The following is an 11,032-nucleotide window of genomic DNA, read 5'->3' on the forward strand; positions in this document are numbered from 1 at the left end:
TACTTTAAGAATCAAAGCTGTTGAAAAGGTTTTAAGCATATAAGAACTGGGTAATGCTACAGTCAAGAGTGCTTCCTGAGACATCTGTGAAAGGATGAGTTTCATCCAATTAGGAGATGACTGGAAAAACTATAGCTCAGGGCCTAAAATATATTGTAACTGCAGATCCAAGACTAAGACAAAGTAGAGACAAGGGTGGAAGAACATTATGTAAAAATTATGTATTTTGACAAAGTAGAAACAATGCATTTTTTTAATAAGACAAAAGAGGGAGAAAATAGAATAAGCTATTGACTGTCATTTAATAAAAGTCAAAGATATCATTTAAATAAAACAAATTGTAGAACATTGACTTAAGACAAAGGTGCCTATAGCGACCTTCAAAAACAGTATTATAAAGTTATCTCCAGAAAAAATTCAAATCATTTTATACCCAAGAAAATAACTCCAAAGGAATAGCATAAAGAAGTATAGTAAATATAACACATGGTAAATGTAACAAAACAATGATAATTAAAACCAAACATCAGAAATATAAATGTTAATGGGCTTGATTCATTTATTTAAAGAAAAGATCTTCAAATTGGCTTATAAAGCAAAGCCCAACTCTATGCTGTATACGAAAATTGTAAAAAAGTCACTCAGAAAAGTTAAAAAAATAAAAAGAATGATGTACCAGTACCAGTCAGGGTTCAATATATTACAAAGCTACAGTAATCAAAACAGTGTGGTACTCACATAAACACAGACATAAAACCAATGGAACAGATTAGAGAGCCCAGAAATAAACCCCCATGTATGTGGTAACAGCCTGGGGTGGGGAGTGAAGGGGTAGAAGGGGTTAATGGAGGGGAAAAGGGGACACATGTAATATTTTCAACAATAAAGATTTAATTAAATAATAAATTACAAAAAAACAACACAAAACTATCTCTGGTTGCACCTGTCTTTATATGTGAATGTATGTCTACCTGCAGAGGATATTATTAGAATTGGTTTGTAAAGAGCTCTGTTTAATTGGCTTAAAGAATTTAAGTGATTATATTAAAAAATTCTCAAATAATAGGAACTAACCCAAATGCTTTCAGGATGACATCAGCTAAGAAAATACTTTATATTAAAGCTGGTTTGAGTTTTGGTTGATTAAATAGGTGTGGATTTAGAATTTTAAGCATTAAGTATAACACTTTTTTAAAAAATATTTTTATTGATTTTTTTACAGAGAGGAAGGGAGAGGGAGAGAAGAGAGAGTTAGAAACATCGATCAGCTGTCTCCTGCACACCCCTCACTGGGGATGTGCCTGAAACCAAGGTACATGCCTTTGACCGGAATCAAACCTGGGACCTTTCAGTCCGCAGGCCGACACTCTATCCACTGAGCCAAACCGGTTTCGGATAAGTATAACACTTTTATTCTACCTGGGTTTTTTAGTCAAAGAAGATCATGTTATCTCTGTTGCAAAATTTGTGAACAAGAAAAATAACTTGATGTGATAAAATGTTCATAAATAACCTAAATATAATTATTGAAAACAAGTAAATTAAATAGATGTAAATAGAATAAGAGTGGGGGTTTTTTAGGTAAAATTTATTAGCAATAATTATGTGACGTGTACTTAAATATAGCTCCCAAAAAATAAAATATAATTTTTAAAAAACACAAAAAAAATAGTTTCCCCCAAAATTTTGGTAACTTAAAACCTTAAGAGTTTTGCCATGTTAAGTAGTGAGTCAAGTTAAATTTGTTGAATATATAGATAATTGAATATATACAAATAAGATAAAATATGGTTAATGTAAAAAACAGTCAAACCTGTAAAGAATTTTTGTTAGTTTATTTGGGCCAAACTGGCAACAATTGCCGGCAGCAGAATCTCGACAGATTGAGATAATGCTCTGGAAAATGGGAGTTTTTCACCTTGTTTTATATTTATAATCAAAGAGGAGACTGTAAGTGGGTTACCTGAAATCCATTGGTGATAGATTAGGGAGGTGGGAGAAAGCAAAGTGGGGAGAGAACCTCTGGGATTGGATAAAAAGTATTATGTTACACACAAGCTTCTTTTACAAGGGTGGGTACCGGATAGTTAGCAGTCGACAATTAACAGGATAACAATTACAATGCGGGAATTTGTGGTCTTTGCCCTGATGCAAAGGTGGTGCCCTGAGGGGTCTGAAAAAAGGGAAGTTATCCTGACATTCCAAAGGTATGTTATCAGAGATGCAAAACAATAGACTCAGGTAAGGTCATAGTTGATCTTTGTCTGGGAAGATATCCGCCTAGGACATGACTACCCACCACAGACTGATTTTTTTTTTTTAACAGACTGATTTTTAATTTTAAAAATTTTAATTTCAGACTATCCTTGTGGTTACTTTAGGTCTCTGAATTTGCAAGGCTGTCACACAGGCCTTCCCTGAGTTTGTCAAGTTAGCATGTGGCCCCTTTTCATCCACAATACTGAGACATTAATTGTTAAATAAGACTGTTTATCTAATTTTGACTTCTTATTGCAGAGAAACTAAAAAATAAATTTGGATCTATTAATGAATATGGTTTTTTAAAAATATATTTTTATTGATTTCAGAGAAGGAGAGAGAGAGAGAAATAGCAGTGATGACAGAGAACCATTGATTGGTTGCTTCCTGCACAACCAACCCCCAATGGGATTGAGCCCCAAATAGGCCATGTGCTCTGACTTGGAATCGAACCTTTGACCTCCTGATTCATAAGTTGATGTTCAACCTCTGAGCCACACCGGCCATATGTTTTTGTTAGAGAGAGGGAATTTTTGAGCATACTTCCTCCTAGTCTACTTGGCCATAAATCCCAGCTGCAACTAACAAAATAGCCTTACAGGATAAATTATTGTCAGTTTTCTTGAGAACAGGATGCCAGTAAACCTTACAAGATAGATCACTGTCAACTTTCCTGATAATGGGATGCAGTTACTTACTCCACCAGGCGCCAGGACCCTGTAAATTACATGCTGACATTACTTAAGAAAAACTGCTTTGTTTTAAATTGTTTGCTCTGCAAAAACAGGATGTAGTGAATGGGTTTAAATACGGTCGGACACAAAGGGTTGGGGCTGCTCTCTGGGCTCGCTGCGTGGAGAGAGAGCAGTCAGCCAGCTAGTTATTAAAGGCTCCCTAAATTTTAATTTGGTCTGGACTCCAGTGGTCGTTTACTCGCATTCACTCCACAACAGTTTTGAGCTTTGAATGAGAAGGCTAAAAATGGCTAATTCCAATTTAACCCTGATATTTGGAGGCTAGTGATCTGAATCCATGCCAGCAAGCTCAGTGTACATTCTTGATAACCTATAATTAAGTCACTGCCTCCTTTCCAGATACTGGTCTTGCAGAACCTGTTACTGTGAACAGTGCACTGCCCCAGAGGGAGGGTTATTAACAATGGTGCCAGGCCAGACCATCAGATGTGGCCTGGAGACCCCCAGCACCTGGGGGCCTTCTTGCAAGGCCCGCGAAAAGGACCAGAAGCATAATCCATATTTGTGGGACAAAGACCACAGGGAGATATAAAGGAAAGCCCCATGCATGTTCCTTCACTCAGATTTGGAAGTCTGTTCCCTGAGTCTGCCGGTGTATTAAACAGTGTCCCTTCTCTTCTTTGAAGCATCCTTGGTTTTCTTTGGTCTTCTGCAACAGTTGAGGAAGCATATATTTCTAAAAATTATGAAATAAATTTTCCAGTAAAAAAATCAACAAAAAACACCTATGTTTCTAGAAGTTAGGAAAGTATTCATAAATTGTTTTACTCTAAAAAATGGTAATCGCTTACTCTTTAGTTGTCATTAGAAATTTAGGTTTCTAAGGGTTAAGAATTCTAATTAATGCCCAATTCAAATGTCTCTCTCACATGAAAGTTTCTCTCTCAATCTCTTCCTCTCCCTTTCACTCTCTTTAAAAATCAATGGAAAAATATCCTTGGCTGAGAATTAACAAAACAAAACAAACAAAAAAGGTACAAGGTATGGAAATGTATTTTTGAGGGAATTAAAAGAAAATAGTTTCTCATAAAACAAGGTGGTTATTTCTGAATGAATAAAAAGACAAACTAAAAGGGACAAGCAATGTTGTAGACGTTTGTGGGAAAGGAATCTTGAGAAAGAAATTTTGTGTGGTCAAGCTAAATATCATTAAAAAGAATTTAATTAAGTAAATTAAATATCCAAAGTTAGCTGATGCAAAATTAAAGTTTGGTTCTTTCTCTGTTAAAAGGGCAAAGTTTTTCTGTACTATTGGTATGCCCTTAAGGAATTCTAAAGGGAAAACAAAGATTCTGTGTTTTATTAAAATTATTTCCTATCCTGTGTCATCAGGTCTTTGACTGTTTAGGTAAACCAAGTCTTAATATTAAAAGAGCTGAATTTTTCGGCGCTGCGTTTTTGTTTTTCCCTGCTTCCGTGCCCTCTGCCACAACCATGCTCCACCAGATCCTCAAACAGGCCAAGAAGCATCCCAGATTGATCCCCCTCTTCGTATTTATCGGAGATGGGGGTGCTGGAGCAGAGCTGTATGTCACACGGCTGGTATTGTTCAATCCAGATGTCTGTTGGGACAGAAAGAATAACCCAGAGCCCTGGAACAATCTGGGTCCCAATGACCAATACAAGTTCTACTCAGTGAATGTAGATTACAGCAAACTGAAGAAAGAAGGTCCAGACTCCTAAATAAAATGTTTCACTATAAAGCTGCTTAAAATGAAGGTCTTCCAGAAGCCATCCGCACAATTTTCCACTTAACCAGGAAATATTTCCCCTCCAAATGCACGAAATCATGTTGGTGTATTGTGTTGGGGTTTACACTGATCAATAAATATTTGACACTTGAAAAAAATAATTAAAAAAAATAAAAGAGCTAAATTTTGCTTACAACCATTTAATTTTCTGTATTTGCCTGCAAAGTCTTTGTCACCATGATTAAATAAATAAGTATTAGTTCATAGTGACCTAGGATTGTATTTATTTGACCGAGTGTTTGAAAGCTTTTGATGTGTTTGATAAACTTTCCCAAAATTCAAAATTAAATTCTCTTTTTCTTAACTTGAAAATAACTTTGATATTTTCAGAAGGATCTCTGAAACATTTCAAAGGAACTCTCTCTTTAGAAAATAAGGGAATTAAGCTAATTAGGCCTATTTGATATGCTAACATTACAGGGGAAACATTGTCAAATAAGAAATTGGAAAAGTGAATTAATTTTTTTTAATTTAATAAATCTTTATTGTTCAGATTACTACAATTGTTTCTCCTTTTTCCCCCCATACCTCCCCTCCACCCGGTTCCCACCCCACCCTCTGCCCTTACCTCCCCCGCACTGTCCTCATGCATAGGTGTATGATTTTTGTCCAGTCTCTTCACGTACCCCCCACACCCTTTCCCCCCTGAGAATTATCAATCCACTCCCATTCTATGCCCCTGATTCTATTATATTCACCAGTTTATTCTGTTCCTCAGATTTTTAATTCACTTGATTTTTAGATTCACTTGTTGATAGATATGTATTTGTTGTTCATAATTTTTATCTTTACTTTTTTTCTTCTTCTTCCTCTTCTTAAAGAATACCTTTCAGCATTTCATATAATACTGGTTTGGTGGTGATGAACTCCTATAGCTTTTTCTTATCTGTGAAGCTCTTTATCTGACCTTCAATTCTGAATGATAGCTTTGCTGGGTAGAGTAATCTTGGTTGTAGGTTCTTTTTTTAAAAAATATATTTTATTGATTTTTTACAGAGAGGAAGAGAGAGGGATAGAGAGTTAGAAACATTGATGAGAAAGAAACATTGATCAGCTGCCTCTTGCACAGCCCCTACTGGGGATGTGCCTGCAAGCAAGGTACATGCCCTTGACCGGAATCGAACCTGGGACCCTTGAGTCTGCAGGCCGACGCTCTATCCACTGAGCCAAACCGGTTTCGGCAGTTGTAGGTTCTTGCTAGTCATCACTTTGAATATTTCTTGCCACTGCCGTCTGGCTTGCATAGTTTCTGTTGAGAAATCAGCTGACAATCATATGGGTGCTCCCTTGTAGGTAATTAACTGTTTTTCTCTTGCTGCTTTTAATATTCTCTCTTTGTCTTTTGCCCTTGGCATTTCAATTATGATGTGTCTTGGTGTGGTCCTCTTTGGATTCCTTTTGTTTGGGGTTCTCTGTGTTCCTGGACTTGTAAGTCTATTTCTTTCACCAGGTGGGGGAAGTTGTCAAATTATTTCTTCAAATAGGTTTTCAGTATCTTGCTCTCTCTCTTCTTCTGGCACCCCCATAATTCTGATGTTGGTACACTTGAAGTTGTCCCAGAAGCTTCTTACACTATCTTCATGTTTTTGGATTCTTTTATCTTTTTGCTTTCCTGGTTGAGTGATTTTTGCTTCTTTGTATTTCAAATCTTTGACTTGATTCTTGCGTTCCTCTAGTCGCTGTTGGGTCTCTGTATAATTATTTTTATTTCAGTCAGTGTATGTTTAATTTCAAGTTGGTCCTTTTTCATATCCTTGAGGGTCTCATTAAATTTATTGGCCTTTTCCATGAAATTCTTGAAAAACCTTATAACCGTGGTTTTGAACTCTATATCCAGTCTTTGTTTTCCTCAATTTCTTTCATTTGTGATCTGTTTCTTTGTCTCCTCATTTTCGCTGCTTGCCTGAGTTGGTAGGGTGGCTTTGTGTGTTAGGTGTCCTATATGGCCCAATGGGTTGGCCTCCCAGTTACCTGAGGTGGACACTCTTGGTGCACCCCTTTGTGGACTGTGTGTATAGCCTTATTGTAGTTAAGTCTTGTTTGTTGTTGGTGTCACTGGGAGGAATTGACCTCCAGGCCAATTGGCTGTGAGGACCCGCTATGTCTATAATGGAAGAATTGCTGTGCTGGAGACACGCTTATGGGGCAGGACTTGTTTCAGTGGGGCTTTGGTGCTCACTGAGTCTGCCTCTTGAATGTGTCACTTATGAATGTGAGTAGTTGAAATCTGGTGTCGTCTCACACAGACCACTAGATACATTAGCTTCTGGATCTCCAATGGGGTGCAGGTCAGCTACTGTCTGAGGCCACCCAGCAGGAGCTACAGCGAGAACTACAGTTTTCTCCTCTTTGCTTGGGATTTGGAGGTTTTGGAGCTGTCTGACCAGAGCTGCAGTTTGTTAGGTTAAGCTTTGATAGGGCAGGCCATTTCTATGCAAAAGCTGCTTGGGTGGGTTTGTAGATTGTGCAGGGCAGGGTCTCAGGGAGTCACTAGGCTAGGGCGTGGCAAACAGCAATGGCTGCCAGTCAGCTGTCTCTGCGTTTCCGCGGTTCCAAGTCCCCGTGTCCCGCACCCCAGCGCAGTAAATAATGATTGCTGGGTGCACCTCTGCAAGAAAGTCACCCTCACTTTCCGACCCGATGGCAGACAGTCCAGCTTCTCCCCGTAGGAGTTTGGGTCTCCAGTGTCTCTCCAGAAACTGGGGTTCAGAGTAATCGGGAGCTTGTTTCTCTTTGGGTTGAAAAAAAGCAGCTTATCCAGTCGCCCGCCACCAGCCCGATTCACGTGCCTTCGTACCTCAGCTTTTCAGCGCTTGTGCACGTCTCAATGCTCTTTTCTCTTTCCTTCTAGTTGTAGAACTTCCACTCAGCCAGTTTTCCCATGGTTCTGGGTGATAGACATTTTGTCTTTTAGTTGTAGTTTTGAAATTGTTGTGCGAGGCAGCAGTTTAGGTGTTTACCTATGCCACCATCTTGGTTTCTCCGAAAAGTGAATTAATTTTTAGAGCAGCAGTCCTCAAAGTGTGGTCACTGGGCCAGTAGCATGACCCTCCCCTGGGTGCTTGCTAGAAATACCTTCTCAGAACCCACATTGTATCTACTGAATCAGGCACTCTGGGGTGGGGACCAGAATTATGTGATTTAACAGGCTCCCCAGGTGATTCTCTCACATGCTAAAGTTTGAGAACCACTGGCTTTGATAACAATTGTTAGGCAAGATGCTTAAAGAAAAAGTCTGGTTCAACGTCACTACCCTCCTGACTGTCAGCAAACAGTGAATGGGAGGTGGGTGGAGGTGGGTAGCTAGCTTGTCAGAGCAAGTCTTAAAGAATTTCTTAAGCATTTATTTCAGAAACTAGAGGCCTGGTGCACAAACTTTGTGCACTCAGGAAGGGGGGTCCCTCAGCCCAGCCTGCGCCCTCTCACAGTCTGGGAGCCCTTGGGGGATGTGTGACTGATGGTGTAGGTCCATTGCAGGGAGTGGGCCTACGCCGTTAGTCAGACATCCTTACTACTGCCCCAGAGGTGGGAGAGGCTCCCGCCACCATTGCTGTGCTGGCCAGCTGTGAGCCCAGCTTCTGGCTGAGTAGCGCTCCCCCTGTGGGAGCGCACTGACCACTAGGGGGCAGCTCTTGCATTGAGTGTCTGCCCCCTGGTGGTCACTACATGTCATAGCGACCGGTCATTCAACCATTTAGTTGATTTGCATATTAGTCTTTTATTATATAGGATATTAATTTCTTTCTAGCAAGAGGTTATGAATTACAGAACATGTCGGGTGATTTTTTTTTCAGTGTTACCAGCACTGCTTTCAACTGTTGACCTAAGAATGTCCAAGCCTGTAGAGAAGTTTTATAAAACTTTATCTGAGTCAAACTGAAGATATGCCTGGAAGCAAGATATCAATAGACATAAAAATGCTTCTGAGAATAACAGTTTGCAGTTTCTTTTATGCATTTGAGACTAAGGAGAGAATGTAAGGAAAATTACAAGCCTAAGTATGAGGTGGATTGACTCCATAAAAGAAGCTATAGGCATGAGTCTACAGTTGCTGAGCAGGGCTAATGAGGACAGGACATTGTAGACATCACTAGTTCACAGTGTCACTAGAAGTCATAGCTGACTCAGTAGCACACACTTTCTTTAACCTATGACACACTGTTCTTGCACCTACGACACTGTTCTTTAACACACACTGTTCTTTTACTTATGACACACTTCCTTCCTTCTGTTATTTATTTATATTAATACTAGAGGCCGGGTGCACAACATTCGTATACTTGTGGGTGGGGATCCCTCAGCCCAGCCTGTGCCCTTTTGTAGTCTGGGACCCCTCCAGGGATGTCTTCCTGCCAGGCTTCTGGCTGAGCTGCGGCATTCCCCCTGTGGGAGCATACTGACCACCAGAGGGCAGCTCCTGTGTTGAGCATCTGTCCCTTGGTGGTCAGTGCATGTCATAGCAACCCAGTTATTTCACCATTCGGTCGATTTGCATATTAGGGTTTTATTATATAAGATGGCCTGGAGGATACTTATTTTATTTATCATTTGGGTGTGTGATCTGAGAGCCTGTGGGAACCCTAATCAGAGTACACTAGATGATCAAGGCCAATTTGCCATATGCATGTGTGCAGGCAAGGATGTAACCTATTTATGTTAATGTAGCATGAGCGTCAGGAATTGGCACAAGGTCTCTTTTGCTTGAGCGTGTATATAAGTTGCCACTGACCAGCCAGGTGGGCGGGGTCACTTTGAAGAACTACTTTGTCTGATGGTTCCTATAGTAGCAATGGCTACTTGGTCTACAATAAAGTCTCTCCTATATATGCCTATGACTTCTCGTGTCTTCTCCATCTAATACCTGGCGTCCGAAGACCTGTGCTCCCACCGTTGGTGTAGTCGAGCAGAATCAAGGACCAGTGCTCCCACAGAGCCAAAATCTCAATCCTGACAATGCAGGGAAAGTCTGAATATTATCACTAAACAGAAACCCACTTTGCTGACTTAAGCCAAAGGATATGAGGAAGGGACACACTGGTTGGCAAGGCTGGAGAACCAGCCTGGAAAGGGGCAGGAACCCAAGGCAGTGGCCAAGGGCAGGACTGACCCTGGAGGGCCTCTGCTGGTAGGGACAGCACCTGCTGTCTTTAGGTTCCCTGTCATTCCAATCAGGAGTCAAGTCTGGAGGAAGTGTCTGCCCTTGGCTGGGCCAGGCAGAAGGCTAATGGTATTCATGTCAGACTATATCCATGGGGAAGAGAAGAAATAGATGCTAGGTAGCTAGAAACCACCCACCTTTCAGTCCCCTGGAAATCAACCCTCCTCCTTGCCCTGTCCTCAGGAATCAATGTTGAAGCCCAGTTTCTCCCCTTCCCACCCCCCCCCCCCCCAATCAACCAGACCAGGAGCAATATCAGTGGGTTGTTCCACTTGCAAAATCCCTGCCTGCAACCCCACTCGGAGTAAGTTCAGTGTCATCTCCGACCCCACCACAAAGTCTGAAGAAAACAAAAAGTACTCTCTATGACATGGTGTGTATTAGAAAGGGCAGGGACCCAGTACCTGGGTCAGCATTCTGGTCCCCTTGGCCTTGACCAAATATCTTCATGGCTCTGGCTGGGGTGCCTGCTCCACTGTGAAGTGGGTCTAAGTGGCCTTAATAATCTCTATGAGGTTACATGATGTCAAAACAAGCAAAAGGAAAATCGTTTGGGCAAAAAATGAAAAAGGTTTGCAAGTCAAATTTATAGAAAAGATTCCTTTATTAACTTTTGGTCGAGAATATGTTTGTATATTTTCAGAAAACAACTCTGAGACCATGTGGATTCCTGCAACAGAGAGGAATTGACAGGAGTGCTCCAGCCATGACGTCAGAAGAGAAACAGTCCAGAGATGGAAGACGCTGACGATGCCTTGCCATACTAGCAGTCAGCAGGTGTGCATCACTGCAGGTTGCTCAGGACCAAACCAGAGAGGGTCGGACCTGCATTACCACCATTTGGCCACCATCCAGAACTGAAATATCATTGCTGACATGTACACATAAGGAACTGTTTGACATAGAAATTGGGACTCAAAAGAACTGTTGGCTCAGAAAGAAACTCACTATAGACTGATTCATTTGCCTCTCAGCATAACCATTATTGCTTGTCTCATTTTTGGTTCTTATAAGTGTATTTCTAGTATCACATGAGCTCACTCATCTAGGGGAAATGATGAACAACATAGACTGATGAACAAGAACAGCACCGATCAGACTGTCAGACC

The 11,032-nt window shown here is 40.7% G+C and overlaps 1 protein-coding gene across 1 annotated transcript; it reads left to right on the forward strand.

Moving 5' to 3' along the window:
- The first annotated feature begins 3,737 nt into the window (after positions 1-3,737).
- Positions 3,738-4,918, forward strand: LOC307099764 (cytochrome c oxidase subunit NDUFA4-like). Its single transcript, XM_079771683.1, has one exon. It carries the CDS (start codon positions 4,449-4,451, stop codon positions 4,695-4,697), a length of 249 nt encoding a protein of 82 aa, XP_079627809.1. The 5' UTR covers positions 3,738-4,448; the 3' UTR covers positions 4,698-4,918.
- The last annotated feature ends 6,114 nt before the right edge of the window (positions 4,919-11,032 follow it).

This window comes from Cnephaeus nilssonii (genome assembly GCF_951640355.1).
Source record: "Cnephaeus nilssonii genome assembly, chromosome: 5".
Classification (NCBI taxonomy): Eukaryota; Metazoa; Chordata; class Mammalia; order Chiroptera; family Vespertilionidae; genus Cnephaeus; species Cnephaeus nilssonii.

What these genes read in the sequence shown, in the direction of transcription:
- LOC307099764 (XM_079771683.1), top strand. Translation starts at nt 4,449, where the DNA reads ATGCTCCACCAGATCCTCAAACAGGCCAAGAAGCATCCCAGATTGATC.